A 24129-nucleotide genomic window follows, 5' to 3' on the forward strand; every position below is an offset into this window, starting at 1 on the left:
TGAATATATTTATATAGTGGAGAAGGGTGGGGTTAATTATTAATAATAATTTTGAATTTGTGAGTGTAGTGTTAGATGGTAGGGCATTTCTTTATTTTATTTTATTTTTCAAGCAAAATATAATGGAGTTGTACTCCAGTCTAGTAGGTGGCAGTAATTCAACAAATTGGATGCCAACCGCCGTTAAACCTCATTGAAGAAGAAGAAGAAGTTGGAATTCCGAGTTGGATGACAGTTCAAATCGATTTTTCCCAGTTCTGAGTTCCTAGTTGTTTTGAAAGCGGCTGTCGGGAGTGTCAGATGATGTTGTCATAGCTAGTTTTGATTGTTGATTCATAATTCCACATTTTCTAAGATTTAAAGGTTACATTATTAAAGATGCCGAGGGTCCCAGCAGACCTTGAATATGAAACACTGACCGAGGTAAGAAAATAAACAACAACATTCAAAAACTAGGCTAGCTGGCTTATCTTGGTAGCTAGCTACTGTAATTAGCTATATATGCTATAACACTAACGTAAGCAAAGATACTCTAATATCTCTGACGTAAACTACATAGGACGACATTGTAGGGCTAAGCAAAAGTTAGGGAGCTAACTACTAACGTTAGCTAACTAGCTTTACTTACTGTGACAAGGTATTTAACTAGCTAGCTAGCTAGTTAGCCAGCTATGAATTTATCTGAGGCTGCACTTTCAGGAATAGGTAACTAGCCTAGTTGAAAAAATAGCTACCATGTTTAAATTGATGAGTTGCCAGCTAGCTAATGAACAGGTGCAACTCTTCAGACATTGCTAGCTAACGTTGTTAGCTTGATAGTTATCCTTCATTGATAACAAAGTTTGGCTAGCTAGCTTGTGAGCAATGCCTGGTTTTCAAGCCATGGAACAGCTTGTTAGCCACTCCCAATGCTTTACAGCTGTGCTTTGCCTGTTGAGTGTTCTGACTTCTGAAAAATGGTTTACAATGTTATTGTCACTAGTACTCAGTACTGTCAACGTGGGGTGAAGCAGAGGGGAAGAGGCGAATATATAGATCATCTTTGGGTGAAGTAGCTAGCTAGCTAACCAACAATTGAAATGCCACGCTCAGCTTTGAAGTGCCTAAACAGCACTGCAGTCAGTAAACAAACTCAAAAATCCACATACTTCTTGATGTCTAAAATAACTGGACAAGAGTGCATTGAATCCATCATTGTTTTATTGTCTACTACACACTGAAAAGACAATATCTAGTGTGCCAATATTGATTACATGTCCCCTCCCCCCTCTCACTTTTCATTATTTTCAGTGTAAATACAGCTTCCCTGTTGAGGTTGTCAGTGATATCAAGAATGTTACAGCGACTAATGGAGACCTGCGTATGTATGTGGACTTCTACTGTAAGTTCACAGCTTATAAACCTGTATAATCACTTGTCTTTTATTGAACCTAGCCTATGTCGATCCTGTGTCACTGTCAGGTGTGTTGTTGGTGTCACTATTTTTGTAGTGGTCATGACACCTTAGGTCACCAGCAAAGTGGATTAGAAAGGTTTGCTGAAATAGGTTCTCGTGCTAAGCAAAGATGTATGGGCAGATTGTTGTTTTGCACTCTAGGGTTGTTTCTGGACCAGACCATTGTTTCACAACTTGAGTGCCCTGTGTCTGCCTTAAATTATGCAGAATGCAAACATGATATTTCTTTCTCAACCACAGGTTTCCCCAATAAGGAAAAGAAGAAGTTAGTTTATTTGTCTGGTACTATTCCAGTTCCACATGACGGTAAGCACACTAGCATACTACTACTACTACTACTAATTATAATAATAACTAGTTTGTTTAGTACCTTGCCACATTGATAACATTTTCACCACTCCCTATGTAAGTTCTTATTGAATTAACCCATAGAAATAATTTGTCCTCCAAGCAGGTAACACGTACAATATCCCTGTGTGCATCTGGCTCCACGAGACCCACCCCCAGAGCCGTCCGCAGTGCTACGTGTGTCCCTCCATCTCCATGTTGATCAACCCCAGGTGCCCATATGTGGAGGCCAGTGGGCAGGTGCTCCTCGACTGCCTCACCAACTGGAAGAGCGTAAGTCGACAACAATGCTACACCGTGATTTTGTGGTTTTCATAGTGCTTGGTGAATGTTTTGTTGATGTCTTTTTTTATTATTAGAAGAAGAGAAAAGTTGGAGTTGTGGTTATAGAATGGAGAGAGAGAGACAGTGTGTGTAGCATGCAAGGGTTGAGTGGAGTGGCATTGAAGAGGGATGGTACTTTAGCACCATCATAATCAATCTACTTTTCTAGTTTGTTGGAACTGCGTCTACCTTTTGATTGGCAGGGGCTGGCCAACCTGTCATTGCTCGTCTCAGAAATGAGGTCTGCATTTCAAAAGGAAACGCCCCTCTTTGCCATGCACCCAATCAGAGCTCAGATGATACCTACTGCAGCACACTCCAGTGCACATGCAGAGTCTTCGGACCCTGGCAGGTAAATTGAGAAGGGTGCTCATTCCTTGAAATAATAGACATATACACTACCGGTCAAACGTTTTAGAACACTTACTCATTCAAGGGTTTTTCTTTATTTTTACATTGTAGAATAATAGTGAAGACATCAAAACTATGAAATAACACATATGGAATCATGTAGTAACCAAAAAAGTGTTAAACAAATATATAATAATAATATATTTTATATTTGAAATTCTTCAAATAGCCACCCTTTGCCTTGATGACAGCTTTGCACACTCTTGGCATTCTCTCAACCAGCTTCACCTGGAATGCTTTCCCAACAATCTTGAAGGAGTTCCCACATATGCTGAGCACTTGTTGGCTGCTTTTCCTTCACTCTGCGGTCCGACTCATCCCAAACCATCTCAATTTGGTTAAGGTCGGGGGATTGTGGAGGCCAGGTCATCTGATGCAGCACTCCATCACTCTCCTTCTTGGTCAAATAGCCCTTACACAGCCTGGAGGTGTGTTTTGGGTCATTGTCCTGTTGAAAAACAAATGATAGTCCCACTAAGCCCAAACCAGATGGGATGGCGTATCGCTGCATAATGCTGTGGTAGCCATGCTGGTTAAGTGTGCCTTGAATTCTAAATAAATCACAGACAGTGTCACCAGCAAAGCACCCCCACACCATAACACCTCCTCCTCCATGCTTTACGGTGGGAACTACACATCCGTTCACCCACATTGCGTCTCATAAAGACACGGCGGTTGGAACCAAAAATCTCCAATTTGGACTCCAGGCCAAAGGACACATTTTTACCGGTCTAATGTCCATTGCTCGTGTTTCTTGGCCCAAGCAAGTCTCTTCTTCTTATTGGTGTCCTTTAGTAATGGTTTCTTTCCAGCAACTCGACCATGAAGGCCTGATTCACACAGTCTCCTCTGAACAGTTGATGTTGAGATGTGTCTGTTACTTGAACTCTGTGAAGCATTTATTTGGGCTGCAATTCTTGAGGCTGGTAACTCGAATGAACTTATCCTCTGCAACAGAGGGAACTCTGGGTCTTCCATTCCTGTGGCAGTCCTCATTAGAGCCAGTTTCATCATAGCGCTTGATGGGTTTTGTGACTGCACAGCTTATTTGAGCTGTTCTTGCCATAATATGGACTTGGTCTTTTACCAAATAGGGCTATCTTCTGTATACCCCTCCTACCTTGTCACAACACAACTGATTGGCTCAAACGCATTAAGAAGGAAAGAAATTCCACAAATGATTTTTAAGAAGACACACCTGTTAATTGAAATGCATTCTTGGTGACTACCTCATGAAGCTGGTTGAGAGTGCAAGGCAAAGGGTGGCTACTTTGTAGAATCTCGAATATAAAATATATTTTCATTTGTTTAACACTTTTCTGGTTACTACATGATTCCATATGTGCCATTTCATAGTTTGATGTCTTCGCTATTATTCTACAATGTTGAAAATAGTAAAAAGATTAAGAAAAACCCTTTAATGAGTAGGTGTTCTAAAACGTTTGACCGATAGTGTACATACTTTACATAATTAAGAAGTCATATTTGTCGCAATTTCTGAAGATCAGTACAGTCAAGGGAAATGGGGATGAGGAAAGGTCAAGATGCAGTATACATTTTTACATTTTAATATTGTTTCATTTTCAGTTGGTAGTAACCCTTCATGCTTTGAGTTTGTATTGTTCTGTGTCTCCCTCTTAGCTGGCCTCAACCAAGCAGTTCTACCCCGAGAGCCAGGCGCTCCTCAATGTCCCCCACACCACTACCTAGAGAAATAGGTGAGTGTTCTCCGATTTTCTGTACCGTATCTTAGAAGTGCATTCCCTAACATTCCCTGCTTTTTAAAGGTGGTCTAATGTCAAGATGAGTCCACGTCCCTGGCCATCTGTTTTGTAGATCCAGCTACAGTGGGGATAACAAGTATTTGATACACTGCCGATTTTGCAGGTTTTCCTACTTACAAAGCATGTAGAGGTCTGTCATTTTTATCATAGGTACACTTCAACTGTGAGAGACGGAGTCTAAAACAAAAATCCAGAAAATCACATTGTATGATTTTTAAGTAATTAATTTGCATTTTATTGCATGACATAAGTATTTGATACATCAGAAATGCAGAACTTAATATTTGGTACAGAAACCTTTGTTTGCAATTACAGAGATCATAAGTTTCCTGTAGGTCTTGACCAGGTTTGCACACACTGCAGCAGGGATTTTGGCCCACTCCTCCATACAGACCTTCTCCAGATCCTTCAGGTTTCGGGGCTGTCGCTGGGCAATACAGACTTTCAGCTCCCTCCAAATATTTTCTATTGGGTTCAGGTCTGGAGACTGGCTAGGCCACTCCAGGACCTTGAAATGCTTCTTACGGAGCCACTCCTTAGTTGCCCTGGCTGTGTGTTTCGGGTCGTTGTCATGCTGGAAGACCCAGCCACGACCTATCTTCAATGCTCTTACTGAGGAAAGGAGGTTGTTGGCCAAGATCTCGCAATACATGGCCCCATCCATCCTTCCCTCAATACGGTGCAGTCGTCCTGTCCCCTTTGCAGAAAAGCATCCCCAAAGAATGATGTTTCCACCTCCATGCTTGACGGTTGGGATGGTGTTCTTGGGGTTGTACTCATCCTTCTTCTTCCTCCAAACACGGTGAGTGGAGTTTAGACCAAAAAGCTATATTTTTGTCTCATCAGACCACATGACCTTCTCCCATTCCTCCTCTGAATCATCCAGATGGTCATTGGCAAACTTCAGACGGGCCTGGGTATGCGCTGGCTTGAGCAGGGGGACCTTGCGTGCGCTGCAGGATTTTAATCCATGACGGCGTAGTGTGTTACTAATGGTTTTCTTTGAGACTGTGGTCCCAGCTCTCTTCAGGTCATTGACCAGGTCCTGCCGTGTAGTTCTGGGCTGATCCCTCACCTTCCTCATGATCATTGATGCCCCATGAGGTGAGATCTTGCATGGAGCCCCAGACCGAGGGTGATTGACCGTCATCTTGAACTTCTTCCATTTTCTAATAATTGCGCCAACAGTTGTTGCCTTCTCACCAAGCTGCTTGCCTATTGTCCTGTAACCCATCCCAGCCTTGTGCAGGTCTACAATTTTATCCCTGATGTCCTTACACAGCTCTCTGGTCTTGGCCATTGTGGAGAGGTTGGAGTCTGTTTGATTGAGTGTGTGGACAGGTGTCTTTTATACAGGTAACGAGTTCAAACAGGTGCAGTTAATACAGGTATTGAGTGGAGAACAGGAGGGCTTCTTAAAGAAAAACTAACAGGTCTGTGAGAGCCGGAATTCTTACTGGTTGGTAGGTGATCAAATACTTATGTCATGCAATAAAATGCAAATTAATTACTTAAAAATCATACAATGTGATTTTCTGGATTTTTGTTTTAGATTCCGTCTCTCACAGTTGAAGTGTACCTATGATAAAAATGACAGACCTCTACATGCTTTGTAAGTAGGAAAACCTGCAAAATCGGCAGTGTATCAAATACTTGTTCTCCCCACTGTATATGCCACAATCTAAAATAAATGGAAAAGGTAAGCACCATTTAATTTTCTCATCATTCAGTTGATGCATGTAGCTGGATTTACACAATCAGGGCATAAAATTAACGTTTTGGTCCACCAGCCACTGTGGCAGGTAGATAACAATTTTTTTACCTGCCACTCATATTTTTTTACCTGCCAAAATATATTTTTACAGTTAAAATTACACCAACAAAACACAAAAAAAGCAGATGAGCATGCTTTGTAATATTTCTAAAACAATACTTGTATGACTAGTAAGAACTAATGTGGTATATTGTTTGAATTCGTTTTTTATGACCTGAGTCTTTTATCCAAAATATCATAGATGAGACAAAAAATTTCACCTGCCCCTTTAAGGGCGGGAGGTTACCGTGGTAGCGTAACTCCAGTCCTGTTTGTGCTTGTGGGATTGAGTTTGACTAGTAGAGGCGTTGTCTTCTCTTCCCTAGCAGGTGAAACTCAAACATAGAAAAACAATCTAGCTTGTGAACAAAACAATGTAAATAACCAAGAAACAAGGACAAAGTCTGACTTCAGTAGACTTTCGTTTGAAGTAAATTAGACCAACTTTTATGCCTGTGCGCAGCGCTTCTAAAAATTAATCTTTCACTCAGCTCTTCACATGCGCACAGCCTCCAGCCAGGCAGTGTTGCAGCGCGAGGTGGAATAGGCTATATAGGATTCGTAGTTCTTTTGTGCTATGAAACAAAACGGCAGAAATACTTTGAAAACAGCTACTGCAGCATTTATTTTACTATACACTACCAGTCAAAAGTTTGGACACACCTACTCATTCAAGGGTTTTTCTTTATTTGTACTATTTTTTTACATTGTAGAATAATAGTGAAGACATCAAAACTATGAAATAACACCTATGGAATCATGTAGTAACCAAAAAAGTGTTAAACAAATCAAAATATATTTTGATTTGAGAGCCAATTTCATCATAGCTCTTGATGGTTATTGCGACTGCACTTGAAGAAACTTTCAAAGTTCTTGAAATGTTCCATATTGACTGACCTTCATGTCTTAAAGTAATTAGGACTGTCGTTTCTCTTTGCTTATTTGAGCTGTTCTTGCCATAAAATGGACTTGGTCTTTTACCAAAGAGGGCTATCTTCTGTATACCTTGTCACAACACAACTGATTGGCTCAAACGCATTAAGAAGGAAAGAAATTCCGCAAATTAACTTTTAAGAAGGCACACCTGTTAATTGAAATTCATTCCAGGTGACTACCTCATGAAGCTGGTTGAGAGAATGCCTAGAGTGTGCAAAGCTGTCATCAAGGCAAAGGGTGGCTATTTGAAGAATCTCAAATATTAAAATATATTCTGATTTGTTTAACACTTTTTTTGGTTACTACATGATTCCATATGTGTTATTACATAGTTTTGATGTCTTCACTATTATTCTACAATGTAGAAAATAGTAAAAATAAAGAAAAACCCTGGAATAAGTAGGTGTGTCCAAACGTTTGACTGGTACTGTAAATATGATCATACTTAACACTTTTTATTCACAACTGCGAGTGAAATGCTCACACTGTGGAGCCCTGACCACCCACTAATGTGGCTGGTGAAATAGACATCTTACCCGCCAATGCCAAAATCTACCCGCAGGTGTTAATTTTAAGCCCTGTACACAATCAATAGCTAAACGGCCAACCCACTTCTCCTTTCATCCCACTCCTCCTCACTGCTCCTCCCTCACCCTAATTTATAATAACTTGTAGTAAATTGTCAACCTTTACTCCTAGCTCCGCCCAAGAGTTTAAAGTCCAGCCAATCGGGGCCTCTCAGAGAGTCTGGGACTGGTGTGAAACGGTCCTACACAGAGGAGCTGCTGGATATGGGGATCAACTTTGGAGTGCCAGGGGGAGTCCAGTTTCCCTACTCCTCCACCAACCCCTTCATCACTACAGCCTCAGGTAGGACCCACTATATAAACATTTGGGTCTGGTTTCCCGGGCACAGATTAGGCCTAATCCTGCACTATAAAGCATGTTCAATGTAGATTCTCCATTGAAAGTTCTTCTTAGTCCAGGACTAGTCTTAACCAGCCTAATAAGGTAGGAAAGTAGTACTAAGCTACATCTGGTATTTCCAAGTAGTATTTTTGTAAAGCTATGGGGATATCTAAACTAACAAAATGCTGCATAGTGCAGCATTGAATGTGAGCATGCTGTATTTGTATGTACAGTGTGTATTTAAAGTATGGTATTGGTAGCATTATGATATGTAATGAAATGTCTTTTGAGCTTTGATATTTGAGCTTTGATTATCTGCCATTTCATTTTCTCATACCACAGCGCCAAATAACACTCCTGTTAGTTCCGAGGACATGAACAACCTATTCAAGAGCCTGCAGTTGGAAAACATTGTCAATGTGTACCAGCTTGGCACTAAAGAAAGAGGTGAGTGGAAAACTGAATCCCTGAAGGGTTTAAAATGTGTATGAATTTAGGTTAACCCCCCCCCCCCCAAATGAATTAAAGTAGGACTATTGAATTTTGTATTGTAATATTGTATTCAGCTACACCAGAGTGTTCTAATGAACCTACATTCAATATTCCCTCTAAGGTGCGCGTGTGCAGCCGTGCAGCTCCTCCAGGAGTTCCGCACAGAAAAAATCCCCGCTCAGATACACGAAACCCGCTCAGATACACGAAAATTTACTTCACTGGAGTTTGCCCATTTTTGTTAGTTTTTTCAACAAATCAACTTTTCCCTCTGTGGGATTTGTGATCGAATCAAAAAAAATATCAGCAACAAGCCAAAGCAAATTAAACTATCCAATATTTAGTCTGTAATTTTGTTGTAGGTAGAGTGCATCAGAGTAGAATTCTATTGCATTGACAGGCACGATTAGCCTTTGTCACCCGCGGTCGCGAGTAGATGCGCTTTTGAGATCAAAGCGCAGAGCCGTGTGTGCACGTTGTTTGAGATCTTTGTTAGTTAGTGAGTTATTAGCCAAGTTATAGCAAAACTTTAAAAAGCGAGTTAGGTAGGCCGAAATAGCTTTTTTTTCTATGTCTTAAATGGGCCGTACTGTATTTTGAGACTTGACAATGCTTAGCGGCAGATGGTAGCCTACATTTCATTCACCTATTTGGCCCACGGTGTTCCAGACCACTTTTTGTTTGTGTTTTTTGGAGAACAATTTTAAAAGCTTAATGTCAAGCCCTGCATAACGTTTTTAAGTCCTACGGTACCAGTCAAAAGTTTGGATACACCTACTCATTCAAGGGTTTTTATTTATTTTTACTATTTTCTACATTGTAGAATAATAGTGAAGACATCAAAACTATGAAATAACACATATGGAATCATGTAGGAACCAAAAAAGTGCTAAACAAATCAAAGTATATTTTATATTTGAGATTCTTCAAATAGCCACCCTTTACCTTGATGACAGCTTTGCACACTCTTGGCATTCTCTCAACCAGCTTCACCTGGAATGCTTTTCCAACAGTCTTGAAGGAGTTTCCACATATTCTGAGCACTTGTTGGCTGCTTTTCCTTTACTCTGCGGTCCAACTCATCCCAAACCATCTCAATTGGGTTGAGGTCGGGGGATTGTGGAGGCCAGGTAATCTGATGCAGCACTCCATCACTCTCCTTCTTGGTAAAATAGCCCTTACACAGCCCGGAGGTGTGTTGGGTCATTGTCCTGTTGAAAAACAAATGATAGCCCAACTAAGCCCAAACCAGATGGGAAGGCGTATCGCTGCAGAATGCTGTGGTAGCCATGCTGGTTAAGTGTGCCTTGAAATCTAAATAAATCACAGACAGTGTCACCAGCAAAGCACCCCACACCATAACACTGCCCATCTACTCTCGCTCCTCAGGACAGACGCAGGGCAATGAAGACGATAGAGGTGACGGTGACCACCCCCCGATCCCCCCTGCAGTCACGCCCCTGGTGGACAACCAGCATCGTATCCTGGTGAGCCGGCTGCCATCGGACCAGTCACCCAGCCGTGTGAAGAACAAGCTCACCCTCTACTTCCAGCGCAGGAGCAACGGTGGAGGAGAGGTGCTGGACGTGACCTACCCTTACCCCCCGACCCATCCTGACCAGGCCCTGGTCACCTTCCGCAGTCCCAGAGGTGAGTGAAAAGGGGGCTGGGGGTAAGGGAGAGCATATACTGTAGATGTGAAGGGTTAACACGCATACACTCCCATGGAGTTACAGCCTGGAAATGTACATTGTAGAGAAAATGTAAAGTATTCCCACGCACATGATTTTTCTCTACACATTGTCAACATTTTACAAAACCTAGGTATGGAAGAGTAAATACAGTACATCAGGGTCATTTTCATTAGCACCAAACGGAAGAAAATAGACTAATGATAAATTGTTTTTCTATTGTTATTTTGGATCTGCTTTCAGATGCAGAGCAGGTGCTCTTACAAGCAGACCGAATTGTTACTGTGAATGAGCGGCCTTGCCTTATACAGCTCAAGAGGTTTAACTGTGCTCAGGTAAGACTGGGCTTAACCCACAACCAAGTTTTTTTTCTTCTGTGTGTATGTGTCTGTCTATGTCCATGTGTACTCCAGGGTTTGTGTGCGTGTTGTATAAGTTTGTGTGTTCCATGTTTTTTTATAAAGACTGCAAAAAGACCAACTTCCGTTTCAACAATAGACACTAAAGTACTACTCTACTCTCTTCATATCTATTCAATTCTCTTTCGTCAGATTGCGGTGCCGCCCGGCGTCTCCGGCGACAAGGCGGCCATCTTCCATAGCCTGCTTTCACTCGAGGGGCGGAGCTTCAGCCAGGCCGACGTGGAGGAGGCGGTGCAGTCGTGCCGGGATCTTCCCTCGGCCCTCAAGTACCTGTCCCATGAATGCCCCATCTGCCGCGAGCAGGTGTCCTTCAGCAAGGTGGGTGAGAGACTGGGACCACATTCAAATACTGTCAACATGGATCCTTCCTTACCTTCCTCCTTTGAAGTAATCACTGGTCCACTACTGTTGGGCAGGTTAAAGCAGGGTTGCCCTAGTCTCCTGCAGGCTTTATTTGAATATGGCAGCTCACGATTGCACAGCTGTTTACTTGATATCTACCCACTCATGCACATTCTTTAAAAGGCACGTTTGCAAGACATTCCTCCATTGTTTGTGTGGGAACAACAAGGTTTTAGCACACTGTGAGGTTTAGAAGGGTAAAATGTCTCTATCGCGCTCCACCTCCCCCTCTCGATCTTTCTCTCTCTCTCTCCCTCCCTTCCTCACTCCGTGTCCCTCCACAGATCATCTCTATGACCCACTGCCCATGTGCCTTCTGCGAGAGCTGCTTCAAGGCCTACTTCTCCCAGGCCATCAAGGAGAAGAGCATCGTCCATGTGGTGTGTCCCCTGTGTGGCCAGCCCGACGTGCGTCAGAGCCAGGGAGGCGTGGAGGAGGCCTTGGACTACTTCAGCCTTCTGGACACACAGGTCAGGCGCAAGGAGCTTCCTTGTGGTAGTAGACATTGTTTCGATGTAGTAGACATTGTTTCGATGTAGTGTTCAGACCCTACCACTGTATAGACAGGGCGGACTGCTCTATCTAGCTCCGTTTCAATTGAAATGTTTGGTTAGAAAGTCCTTTAACATTCAGTTTCGTTAGTGGATGGGGATGTCATTTAAAGCAACGTTAAACTGGCTCCAAATAGCTAGCTGCCATCTCCTATGTCTACTGCAAATCTTCTGTAAAATAAGGACCTTGTAGCAGTCGTAAGGACAAAGATTCAGCAGGAGGCAGGCAGGTAGAGGTGCAAATGGGTGTTGTTTTATTTACACCGCGCTGGTGATGACAGTGATACATTGACAAGTTGATATACACTGCTCAAAAAAATAAAGGGAACACTTAAACAACACAATGTAACTCCATGTCAATCACACTTCTGTGAAATCAAACTGTCCACTTAGGAAGCAACACTGATTGACAATACATTTCACATGCTGTTGTGCAAATGGAATAGACAACAGGTGGAAATTATAGGCAATTAGCAAGACGCCCCCAATAAAGGACTGGTTTTGCAGGTGGTGACCACAGACCACTTCTCAGTTCCTATGCTTCCTGGCTGATGTTTTGGTCACTTTTGAATGCTGGCGGTGCTTTCACTCTAGTGGTAGCATGAGACGGAGTCTACAACCCACACAAGTGGCTCAGGTACTGCAGCTCATCCAGGATGGCACATCAATGCGAGCTGTGGCAAGAAGGTTTGCTGTGTCTGTCAGCGTAGTGTCCAGAGCATGGAGGCGCTACCAGGAGACAGGCCAGTACATCAGGAGACGTGGAGGAGGCCGTAGGAAGGCAACAACCCAGCAGCAGGACTGCTACCTCCGCCTTTGTGCAAGGAGGAGTAGGAGGAGCACTGCCAGAGCCCTGCAAAATGACCTCCAGCAGGCCACAAATGTGCATGTGTCTGCTCAAACGGTCAGAAACAGACTTCATGAGGGTGGTATGAGGGCCCGACGTCCACAGGTGGGGGTTGAGCTTACAGCCCAACACCGTGCAGGATGTTTGGCATTTGCCAGAGAACACCAAGATTGGCAAATTCGCCACTGGCGCCCTGTGCTCTTCACAGATGAAAGCAGGTTCACGCTGAGCACGTGACAGATGTGACAGAGTCTGGAGACGCCGTGGAGAACATTCTGCTGCCTGCAACATCCTCCAGCATGACCGGTTTGGCGGTGGGTCAGTCATGGTGTGGGGTGGCATTTCTTTGGGGGGCCGCACAGCCCTCCATGTGCTCGCCAGAGGTAGCCTGACTGCCATTAGGTACCGAGATGAGATCCTCAGACCCCTTGTGAGACCATATGCTGGTGCGGTTGGCCCTGGGTTCCTCCTAATGCAAGACAATGCTTGACCTCATGTGGCTGGAGTGTGTCAGCAGTTCCTGCAAGAGGAAGGCATTGATGCTATGGACCGCCCGTTCCCCAGACCTGAATCCAATTGAGCACATCTGGGACATCATGTCTCGCTCCATCCACCAACGCCACGTTGCACCACAGACTGTCCAGGAGTTGGCGGATGCTTTAGTCCAGGTCTGGGAGGAGATCCCTCAGGAGACCATCCGCCACCTCATCAGGAGCATGCACAGGCGTTGTAGGGAGGTCATACAGGCACGTGGAGGCCACACACACTACTGAGCCTCATTTTGACTTGTTTTAAGGACATTACATCAAAGTTGGATCAGCCTGTAGTGTGGTTTTCCACTTTAATTTTGAGGGTGACTCCAAATCCAGACCTCCATAGGTTGATAAATTTGATTTCCATTGATAATTTTTGTGTGATTTTGTTGTCAGCACATTCAACTGTAAAGAAAAAAGTATTTAATAAGATTATTTCATTCATTCAGATCTAGGATGTGTTATTTTAGTGTTCCCTTTATTTTTTTGAGCAGTGTATTTACAATCTTCTGACTTCTAAATGTCAGAATTCAAAAAGAAAAAGCCTCCTATCAAGCGAAACCTGTCTTAACTAGAAAAGCACAGGTGGGGTCTACTAGGCTCAGATGCAGCCTCCCCATTGACTAACTGAAATCAAACTGAACGAGAACATAACCCAAACAGGCACCTAAATAAGCCACACCTATCCTGGTGCGCAGACCAGATACAGTGGGGGAAAAAAAGTATTTAGTCAGCCACCAATTGTGCAAGTTCTCCCACTTAAAAAGATGAGAGAGGCCTGTAATTTTCATCATAGGTACAAGTCAACTATGACAGACAAAATGAGAAAAGAAAATCACATTGTAGGATTTTTAATGAATTTATTTGCAAATTATGGTGGAAAATAAGTATTTGGTCAATAACAAAAGTTTCTCAATACTTTGTTATATACCCTTTGTTGGCAATGACACAGGTCAAACGTTTTCTGTAAGTCTTCACAAGGTTTTCACACACTGTTGCTGGTATTTTGGCCCATTCCTCCATGCAGATCTCCTCTAGAGCAGTGACGTTTTGGGGCTGTCGCTGGGCAACACGGACTTTCAACTCCCTCCAAAGATTTTCTATGGGGTTGAGATCTGGAGACTGGCTAGGCCACTCCAGGACCTTGAAATGCTTCTTACGAAGGCACTCCTTCGTTGCCCGGGCGGTGTGTTTGGGATCATTGTCATGCTGAAAGACCCAGCCACGTTTCATCTTCAATGCCCTTGCTGATGGAAGGAGGTTTTCACTCTAAATCTCACGATACATGGCCCCATTCATTCTTTCCTTTACACGGATCAGTCGTCCTGGTCCCTTTGCAGAAAAACAGCCCCAAAGCATGATGTTTCCACCCCCATGCTTCACAGTAGGTATGGTGTTCTTTGGATGCAACTCAGCATTCTTTGTCCTCCAAACACGACGAGTTGAGTTTTTACCAAAAAGTTCTATTTTGGTTTCATCTGACCATATGACATTCTCCCAATCCTCTTCTGGATCATCCAAATGCACTCTAGCAAACTTCAGACGGGCCTGGACATGTACTGGCTTAAGCAGGGGGACACGTCTGGCACTGCAGGATTTGAGTTTGTTACTTTGGTCCCAGCTCTCTGCAGGTCATTCACTAGGTCCCCCCGTGTGGTTCTGGGATTTTTGCTCCCCGTTCTTGTGATCATTTTGACCCCACGGGGTGAGATCTTGCGTGGAGCCCCAGATCGAGGGAGATTATCAGTGGTCTTGTATGTCTTCCATTTCCTAATAATTGCTCCCACAGTTGATTTCTTCAAACCAAGCTGCTTACCTATTGCAGATTCAGTCTTCCCAGCCTGGTGCAGGTCTACAATTTTGTTTCTGGTGTCCTTTGACAGCTCTTTGGTCTTGGCCATAGTGGAGTTTGGAGTGTGACTGTTTGAGGTTGTGGACAGGTGTCTTTTATACTGATAACAAGTTCAAACAGGTGCCATTAATACAGGTAACGAGTGGAGGACAGAGGAGCCTCTTAAAGAAGAAGTTACAGGTCTGTGAGAGCCAGAAACCTTGCTTGTTTGTAGGTGACCAAATACTTATTTTCCACCATAATTTGCAAATAAATTCATTAAAAATCCTACAATGTGATTTTCATGATTTTTTTTTTTTTCAATTTGTCTGTCATAGTTGACGTGTACCTATGATGAAAATTACAGACCTCTCTCATCTTTTTAAGTGGGAGAACTTGCACAATTGGTGGCTGACTAAATACTTTTTTCCCCCACTGTACTTCTGTTCACACAACATTACACAAGACAGAGAAACTAGACAAACAAGAAAATGAAGAAATTGACAGAACTGGTTAATGCAATGAAATAACACCAAGCTTCTTCCTCATTGGTGTAGCATAGTTTGTGAGCTCTCCAAACAAAAGTCCACTTTGAGAAATGAGAACGGTATGAATGTAATAATATATGTTTAATGACTGAACAGAAATTACTGTAACCAAGCATTCTAGTTTACTGGGACATGGCAATGATTGACGGTAGCCTACATTTACTACTGGTGCTAGATTTGATATATAGTGGGGAATTGATAAACATTTAACAAAGGGCAAACAATCCACACAATGAAACAATGCGTGCGCACAGATTTGCAGGAGTCAGAGAGCGCATTCGTGGAGAGAGACGCACCAGTCTCGGGTCCGGTTTCTCGGACCCTGATAAACCTGGACTAAAAAGCACATTCAAGGGAGTTTCTCCATAGAGCAGGGGTCTGATGTTTAATCATCAGGTGAACTATAATGTCAAGGAGAAGTAAATCAACATTTTTTAAATTAATAGATTTGGTAGATAGTGTTTCACTATTTTGACCTCCCCACATTATATTTGGAAGAGGAAGTGTAAACTCTAACAGCCTATTAGCTAGAAAGGTAATTCCAAACAAATTTTCGCTAAGAGCAGCTGTTTCGCTGGTTAAACAAAGGTTAGCCATTTGTTGGCGAAAATGTATGTCCAAGTCAAGAAAGCTTACCAGCAGCACTTGTTGCACTGCTAGCATATTCACGGCTGCTTTTACAAAGCCTATGTCATATACTCCAGTGAGTGTAATTGTCTCCAATGAGTGTAATTTGCTCAATATTAGGAGTTGAGAAATAAAGTTGACATCATTAGAAAGAAGATATTCTCCTCTTTTCTACTGTAGGTATGTAATAAATAAAAAAAAATGATATTTTGCTAGCAATATTCATAAAACCTTTTGAAATATAAATATTTTTTCCCCCCTAGGAGGCCACAGAGCCCCAGTTGAATATCCCTGCCATAGAGCATAAATCCATTTTAGTCCAGGAGTTGGCTTAACCTGGAAACTGGTGCTGAAAGGCTAGAGGGATTTACAGTTTTTCAACGTCCCTCCTGTCTACATTGTTGTCTCTTGCCAGATCAGGCACTACCTAGATCCTCAGATTCACGAGTTGTTCCAGAGGAAGCTGAGAGACCGAGCCTTGCAGGAGATGCCCAACTTCCGCTGGTGTGCCCACGTAAGACAACATCTCGCTCATCTTTCTGGTTCTCCTGCTTGTCTCTTCGGCTCTCTCTTTTTCTTTGTCTCCACCTCATTCTCCTCCTTGTCTCTCTCTCTCCCCTTCTTTCCCCCTCGTTCCCTCCCTTTCAATTCAAAACCCTGCGATCTAAACTTCAATACCCCACTAGATAAGACGTTTGTTATGTTGCTCCTTCAGACAGTGGCCTGATCATCCAGGTGCTTATCAATGTCAGTTTGTGTGCAATGTTCTAGTGCTCCTTTGGCCTTCTACATGAGGCTGACCAGCTGAGGATGGACTGTCCTAGTTGTAGGAAGAGCACCTGCTCCCAATGCAAGAATGCAGTAAGTAATGTATTCATGTACACTCACTCACATAGTAGTGAAACCCAGACTCAAGCTACATTCAAATTGTTGGAAAGCCTTGTATCTACCTTTTTAACAACTTTTCGGTACACCAGTGGGCTCCACAACACCAGGGTCTTTCCTGTGAGAAGTTCAGAGAGTGGCAACTCCACAATAACCCAGAGTACCAGACCGCAAGACTGGAGAATCTCCTCAGCAGGAATAAAATAGGTACACACATACTACTCCTACTTTCAGTATTTTGTTTATTTGAACCCTCGGTTTATGATGCACACAGTTGTATAGGTCTGCTAGCTGTTAGCCTATCTGAATAACATTTTGTGTCATGACTGTGTAATTGAGTTGTCAATATTAAAGCCATCTTTTTGTATTATGATTATAACAGCGTTATGTAGCATTTTTTATGTTTAGTTCAGATTAAACATCTTATGTCCCCAAATCTTTATTGGATGACACACATGCAATATTTTTGAATTTCTGTCTTGGTGAGAAAGACATTTCACTGTAGGCCATATTTAACTGCATATATTATTTGTCTCGTTTCAGAATGTCCAAAATGCAAGTTTGTGTTCTACCTCTCAAAGGGAGGGTGTCTCCATTTCAAATGCACCCAATGCCAGCACGAGTTCTGTGGCGGCTGTAACAGGCCCTTCAAATTAGGCGCGGTAAGTCTCCTAGTTGAATCTGAGCTAATGCTTTAGCATACATTTAAAGGAGAATTTCAGTCAAAAGTAGATTTTTTAAAGTTGTATTATTTTAATATTTTATCTTATATGTCTATCATTTGTCTTAACCCAGATACACTAGTCTCTAGTCAAAATCAGTAGTAGAGCGCTAGTAAATGCAATCCTATAACATGCTTAAAGCCAAGCTCTGTAAGATACATATTCATACCAATTTTAATTTTTTATTTAAACAGTCTGGATGAAACAACAATACTAGGTAAAATAAGGTAAAACTTCAAAAAATGTACTTTCCCTCTAATAAATGAAATCTTCAGGGGTGTGACTTCTCGGCTGAGTGCGGGTCCAAGGGGTTACATGCCCACCACCCCAGGGACTGCCTGTATTACCTGAGGGACTGGAACGTGCCCAGACTACACAAGCTACTTCAGGTAAATTCTACACAACCTATATTTACCCATCATGCTATGTACCATAATAATCTCTGACGAAAGATAGAGAAAACTGAGCATTAACCTTTGTGCTGAAAGAGAATTGCAATTTTTCATGTATCCGAACTAAACATTCAATACACCCTTTTCCAGCTTTACAGTGTGTCCCTCGCTGGCATGGTGAAATCTAAAGAGGGCTCTACAGGGACAAACACACAAGGTAAAGCACAAGCCAAAAGGGGTTGTACTTTACCAATCATTATGTTAGAATCTACCGGTAATAGTTAACAGCAGCAGCCACATTTAACTGTGAATACTACAAGTAAGAGTAAATAAATATAAAATGTTGATGATTTACAAAAAGATAGAGACAAATGACGTGAAACAAGCTTCAATCAGAAGCAGACAGAAGCATTTGTTTTTGAAACACTTCTATTCCCATGTGTCAGGTGTGTGTGCAGTCCTGGAGCACAGAGAGATGGGTAGAGACGGGCCTTGTGGTCGACCCACTCTTCCAGAGTACAGCGGCTACTGCGCGTAAGACACCCAAGTTTCTTCCTTCTAGGAACTTTTTACTGGCCACTGTGCTTCTGCTTCTACTTACTCTGCAGGGTCTAGGCTTGGTTTACTGTAAAGCACTTTGTGACAACTGCTGATGTAAAAAGGGTTTTTATAAATACATTTGATTCAATTCGATTCCCTAGCTTACACTATAAAGAGTGTCTAGTGGAGCTGATCAACCGGAGTCACGCGGATCCAGCCGTTCTGTTCGATGTGGCCGAGATGTTGGCCGAGTTACAGAGGTGGCACATTCCTGTTCCACAGAAGAACCCTCAGGAACCTGAGGCACTCTATGTACAGCACCTTAGACAGGTGAGCCACAGGGGGAGACTGCCCACAAGAGGCTTTTTACACTGTTTGATGCTGGCCAGGACCTGAGATGGTTTTGGTAACACTGATTTAGTCAGTTCCCAAGCGTTCATTTGCGTCCATAGCTCGCTGGTCCCTGGGACATTCTGTATTATTTAAAGAGCCTTTTTTTCATTTAACACTAGCACAACTGATGCAACTCATGAAGGGCTTACTGATCATTAGGCTAGTAGTCTATAATCAGGTGTGCTTGTTCTGGATTTTAACAAATAAGTGGAGTAGTTGGGACTGGGTTGATTCCAGTACTGGTCTGGAAAACACTGCCATAATGCTATGTATGTGTCCCCTCTCCCGGTCCCAGACCCTGACTAGGATGGTTGGCCTGAGGGACAACAAGCTGCCCCCTGTGAAGGTGAAAGATGACCTTTGCCCCCTACCCTCGTCGAGCCCTGCGGGACCACGCTGGTCTTCTGCTCAGAGCAACACACCAAGGCTCTTCCCTGATGACTCCCAATTGCTGCTCTTGCTCAACGACTAAGGCGATGTAAAATACTTGACCTCACCTGGGTTGGGTTCATTAGGGCACATGAAAATGCTTTTACACGTTTTGCTACGGAAAAATGGGTGTTTCTTAATGGATAAGGCCAGGTTCCTTGCTTCAGTCCATGTTCTTCTGTTTGGTGCCTAGTGAATACCACCCAGGGTTGTGTTAAGTAGGGAGAAAATGGTTGAAAATGAAGTGAAACTGCGGAAGGGAAAACCCGTTCTTGTCCAATGAGAAATGGTCATTTTTGATTTCCGTTGCAAAAGTTTTTTGTTGTTGCGTACCCTAATAAATATGATCCAGGGGTAATATTTAACTTCAACCCTCTGTCATAAGGGCTATGTAACACTGGCCTAATAATGCCATAGAAATAGCGCCATAAACAGTCCAGAGAAGGCAGGGATAAGGTCAATTTGGCCTTTGAGGAGCCGTGTTGCACACTGCTGCTCTAGATCTAGCTATGCTGTGGCCAGGATTAAATGAAAAGTGCATTGAGATCACGGTAAACGCAGTGGATGTCGACTCGAGCGTAAATTAACTTTAAAAGTAAAGTGCAGTGCACTTTGATTTGAAATAACTACCGGACCCGGTACATTAAGAGTTTGTTTTTCATGTTATTGTAATTTATTTAACGTTTATTCTTAATAAACATGTAGCTACACTGAACAAAAATATAAACGCAACATGCAACAGTGTCAAAGATTTTACTGAGTTATAGTTCATATAAGGAAATCATTCAATTTAAAAAAATTAATTAGGCCCTAATCTATGGATTTCACAGGACTGGTAATACAGATATGCATCTGTTGCTCACAGATACCTTGAAGAAAAAAAAAGTAGGGGCGTGAATCAGAAAACCTGTCAGTATCTGGTGTGAGTTGATCAGGCTGTTGATTGTGGCATGTGGAATGTTATGTCACTCCTCTTCAATGGCTGTGTGAAGTTGCTGGATATTGGCGGGAACTGGAACACGCTGTCGTACACGTCAATCCAGAGCATTCCAAACATGCTCAATGGGTGACATGTTTGGGAAGAATGCAGGCCATGGAAGAACTGTGCATTATCATGCTGAAACATGAGGTAATGGCAGCGGATGAATGGCACGACAATGGGCCTCAGGATATATCTGTGCATTCAAATTGCCATCGATAAAAAGCAATTGTGTTCGTTGTCCGTAGCATATGCCTGCCCATAACATAACCCCACCGCCACCATGGAGCACTCTGTTCACAATGTTGACATCAGCAAACCGCTCAACCACATGACGCTATACATGCTGTCTGCCATCTGCCCAGTACAGTTGAAACCGGGATTCATCCGTGAAGAGCACACATCTCCAGTGTGCCAGTCGCCATCGAAGGTGAGGATTTGCCCACTGAAGTCGGTTACGACGCCGAACTGCTGTCAGGTCAGGACGACGAGCACACAGATGAGCTTCCCTGAGATGGTTTCTGACAGTTTGTGCAGAAATTCTTTGGTTGTACAAACCCACAGTTTTATCAGCTGTCCGGGTGGCTAATCTCAGACGATCCCGCAGGTGAGAAAGCCGGATGTGGAGGTCCTGAGCTGCTGTGGTTACACGTGGTCTGCGGTTTTTAGGCCGGTTGGACGTACTGCCAAATTCTGTAAAATGATGTTGGAGGCGGTTTATGGTAGAGAAATGAACATTCAATTATCTGGCAACAGCTCTGGTGGACATTCCTGCAGGCAGCATGCCAATCTGTGACAAAACTGCACATTTTAGAGTGGCCTTTTATTGTCCCCAGCACAAAGTGCGGCTGTGTAATTGTCATGCTGTTTAATCAACTTCTTGATATGCCACACCTGTCCGGTGGATAGATTATCTTAGCAAAGGAGAAATGCTCACTAACAGGGATGTAAACAGATTTGTGCACAAAATCTGAGAGAAATTCGCTTTTTGTCCGTGTGGAAAATTTCTGTGATCTTTTATTTCAGCTCATGAAACATGGGACCAACACTTTACATGTTGCGTTTTATATTTTTTAAAAGTATATTTGTAAAAGCACTTTGTTCACATAAAATAGACGATACTGTCCCTATAGACAGTATACACCCCACTGTGAGAATCATTGGGAAATGTATGATAAGGAACTGATCTAAATTCCAGGCTGTAAGGCAACAAATGTGAAAAGTGTGTAATTTGGGTGTGTACTTTCTATAGCCACTGTACTGCAGTACAGTTTTTTCTTTTTGTTGTAGTTCTCACTCAGGATAGCTCAAACAAACTTACAAAATCATAATTTATTGCAGTAGAGAAGTTCTTGAGACATACATTTCTTCTTCTATGACCGGCATGTGAATTCTTTCAAACTTTAACACTGAAATATTGTTGAATGAAAGGAACTTGATGTAACACTTAACTTAAAGCCAACAGGTATAATACATTAAGATGGGGGTAAAATGGGTTGTAAACGTGTTATTGATTTATTCAGATCTCCATTAGCTTTAGCCAAAGCAGCAGCTATTCTATCTGGGGTAACAAAACACTGATAGACAAGGACAGTCACACAAATTTAAAATACAACCATATACAAAAAATAAAATAATAATAATAGTAGTAGTACAAACAATATAAAAAATGTGTGCGTGTCCCCTCACAGTCTTCGCCGTTCCATGAAAGGTTGTTTAATAATTTGTGTAAGTTAATTTTGCTGTTTGCCTGAGTAATTGTAGATGGAAGGGAGTTCTGTGCGATCATGGCTCTGTATAATACTGTGCGTTGCCGTGAGTTAGTTTTGGACTTCGGGGCTGTGAAGAGACCACTGGTGGCATGTCTTGTGGGGTATGTATGGGTGTATGAGCTGAATGTTAATTGATTATGCAGACAATCTGGAATTTTCCTTACAGTAATACTTCTCATAAAAACTAGAAGAGAAGCAGTTAATCTCTCGTCAACCATCAACCAGGAAAGACTGGCATTGCATGTTGTTGTTGTTAGTTCTGTATGTGCAGCTAAGGGCAAGGTGAGCCGCTCTGTTTTGAGCCTGCTGCAGCTTTGCTAGGTCTTTCTTTGCTGCACTTGACCATATTACCGGACAGTAATCAAGATGGGACAAGACCAGAGCCTGAACAACTAGTACAGTTGATTTGTGTCAAAAACACAGAACATATTTTTTATAACAGACATACCCCTCCCCATCTTCAAAACAACTTTGTCAATATGACTTGACCATGGTAATTGACCATCCAATGTTATACCTAGGAGTTTAGCTTCCTCAACTTGCTCCATGGCCACACCCTTTATACTAAACTCCAGCTGAGGTTGAAGTCTTAGAGAATGTTTGAACAAAATACAATTCTTTTAGTTTTAGATGTACAGTGAGGGGAAAAAAGTATTTGATCCCCTGCTGATTTTGTACGTTTGCCCACTGACAAAGAAATGATCAGTCTATAATTTTAATGGTAGGTTTATTTGAACAGTGAGAGACAGAATAACAACAAAAAAATCCAGAAAAACGCATGTCAAAAATGTTATAAATTGATTTGCATTTTAATGAGGGAAATAAGTATTTGACCCCTCTGCAAAACATGACTTAGTACTTGGTGACAAAACCCTTGTTGGCAATCACAGAGGTCAGATGTTTCTTGTAGTTGGCCACAAGGTTTGCACACATCTCAGGAGGGATTTTGTCCCACTCCTCTTTGCAGATCTTCTCCAAGTCATTAAGGTTTCGAGGCTGATGTTTGTCAACTCGAACCTTCAGCTCCCTCCACAGATTTTCTATGGGATTAACGTCTGGAGACTGGCTAGGCCACTCCAGGACCTTAATGTACTTCTTCATGAGCCACTCCTTTATTGCCTTGGCTGTGTGTTTTGGGTCATTGTCATGCTGGAATACCCATCCACGACCCATTTTCAATGCCCTGGCTGAGGGAAGGAGGTTCTCACCCAAGATTTGACGGTACATGGCCCCGTTCATCGTCCCTTTTGATGCGGTGAAGTTGTCCTGTCCCCTTAGCAGAAAAACACCCCCAAAGCATAATGTTTCCACCTCCATGTTTGACGGTGGGGATGGTGTTCTTGGGGTCATAGGCAGCATTCGTCCTCCTCCAAACACGGCGAGTTGAGTTGATGCCAAAGAGCTCAATTTTGGTCTCATCTGACCACAACACTTTCACCCAGTTCTCCTCTGAATCATTCAGATGTTCATTGGCAAACTTCAGACAGCCCTGTATATGTGCTTTCTTGAGCAGGGGGACCTTGCGGCCGCTGCAGGATTTCAGTCCTTCACGGCGTAGTGTGTTACCAATTGTTTTCTTGGTGACTATGGTCCCAGCTGCCTTAAGATCATTTACAAGATCCTCCCGTGTAGTTCTGGGCTGATTCCTCACCGTTCTCATGTTCATTGCAACTCCACGAGGTGAGATCTTGCATGGAGCCCCAGGCCGAGGGAGATTGACAGTTCTTTTGTGTTTATTCCATTTGCGAATAATCACACCAACTGTTGTCACCTTCTCAACAAGCTGCTTGGCGATGGTCTTGTAGCCCATTCCAGCCTTGTGTAGGTCTACAATCTTGTTCCTGACATCCTTGGAGAGCTCTTTGGTCTTGGCCATGGTGGAGAGTTTGGAATCTGATTGATTGATTACTTCTGTGGACAGGTGTCTTTTATACAGGTAACAAACTGAGATTAGGAGCACTCCCTTTAAGAGTGTGCTCCTAATCTCAGCTCGTTACCTGTATAAAAGACACCTGGGAGCCAGAAATCTTTCTGATTGAGAGGGGGTCAAATACTTATTTCCCTCATTAAAATGCAAATCAATTTATAACAT

The 24129-nt window shown here is 42.7% G+C and overlaps 1 protein-coding gene across 1 annotated transcript; it reads left to right on the forward strand.

Moving 5' to 3' along the window:
• Positions 1 to 255: 255 nt before the first annotated feature.
• LOC311098910 (uncharacterized protein) lies at positions 256 to 20159 on the forward strand. The gene is made up of 21 exons (XM_084139457.1): positions 256 to 423; positions 1291 to 1381; positions 1697 to 1762; positions 1911 to 2077; positions 2332 to 2480; positions 4181 to 4257; positions 7772 to 7942; positions 8324 to 8428; positions 9863 to 10123; positions 10408 to 10499; positions 10716 to 10904; positions 11273 to 11458; positions 16341 to 16439; positions 16697 to 16786; positions 16903 to 17017; positions 17354 to 17472; positions 17808 to 17921; positions 18075 to 18141; positions 18371 to 18458; positions 18626 to 18794; positions 19153 to 20159. The coding sequence occupies exons 1-21, from the start codon at positions 379 to 381 to the stop codon at positions 19327 to 19329; spliced, it is 2637 nt and encodes an 878-aa protein (XP_083995583.1). The 5' UTR covers positions 256 to 378; the 3' UTR covers positions 19330 to 20159.
• Positions 20160 to 24129: the final 3970 nt, after the last annotated feature.

Source organism: Coregonus lavaretus (genome assembly GCF_964263955.1).
Source record: "Coregonus lavaretus genome assembly, chromosome: 23".
Taxonomy (NCBI): Eukaryota; Metazoa; Chordata; class Actinopteri; order Salmoniformes; family Salmonidae; genus Coregonus; species Coregonus lavaretus.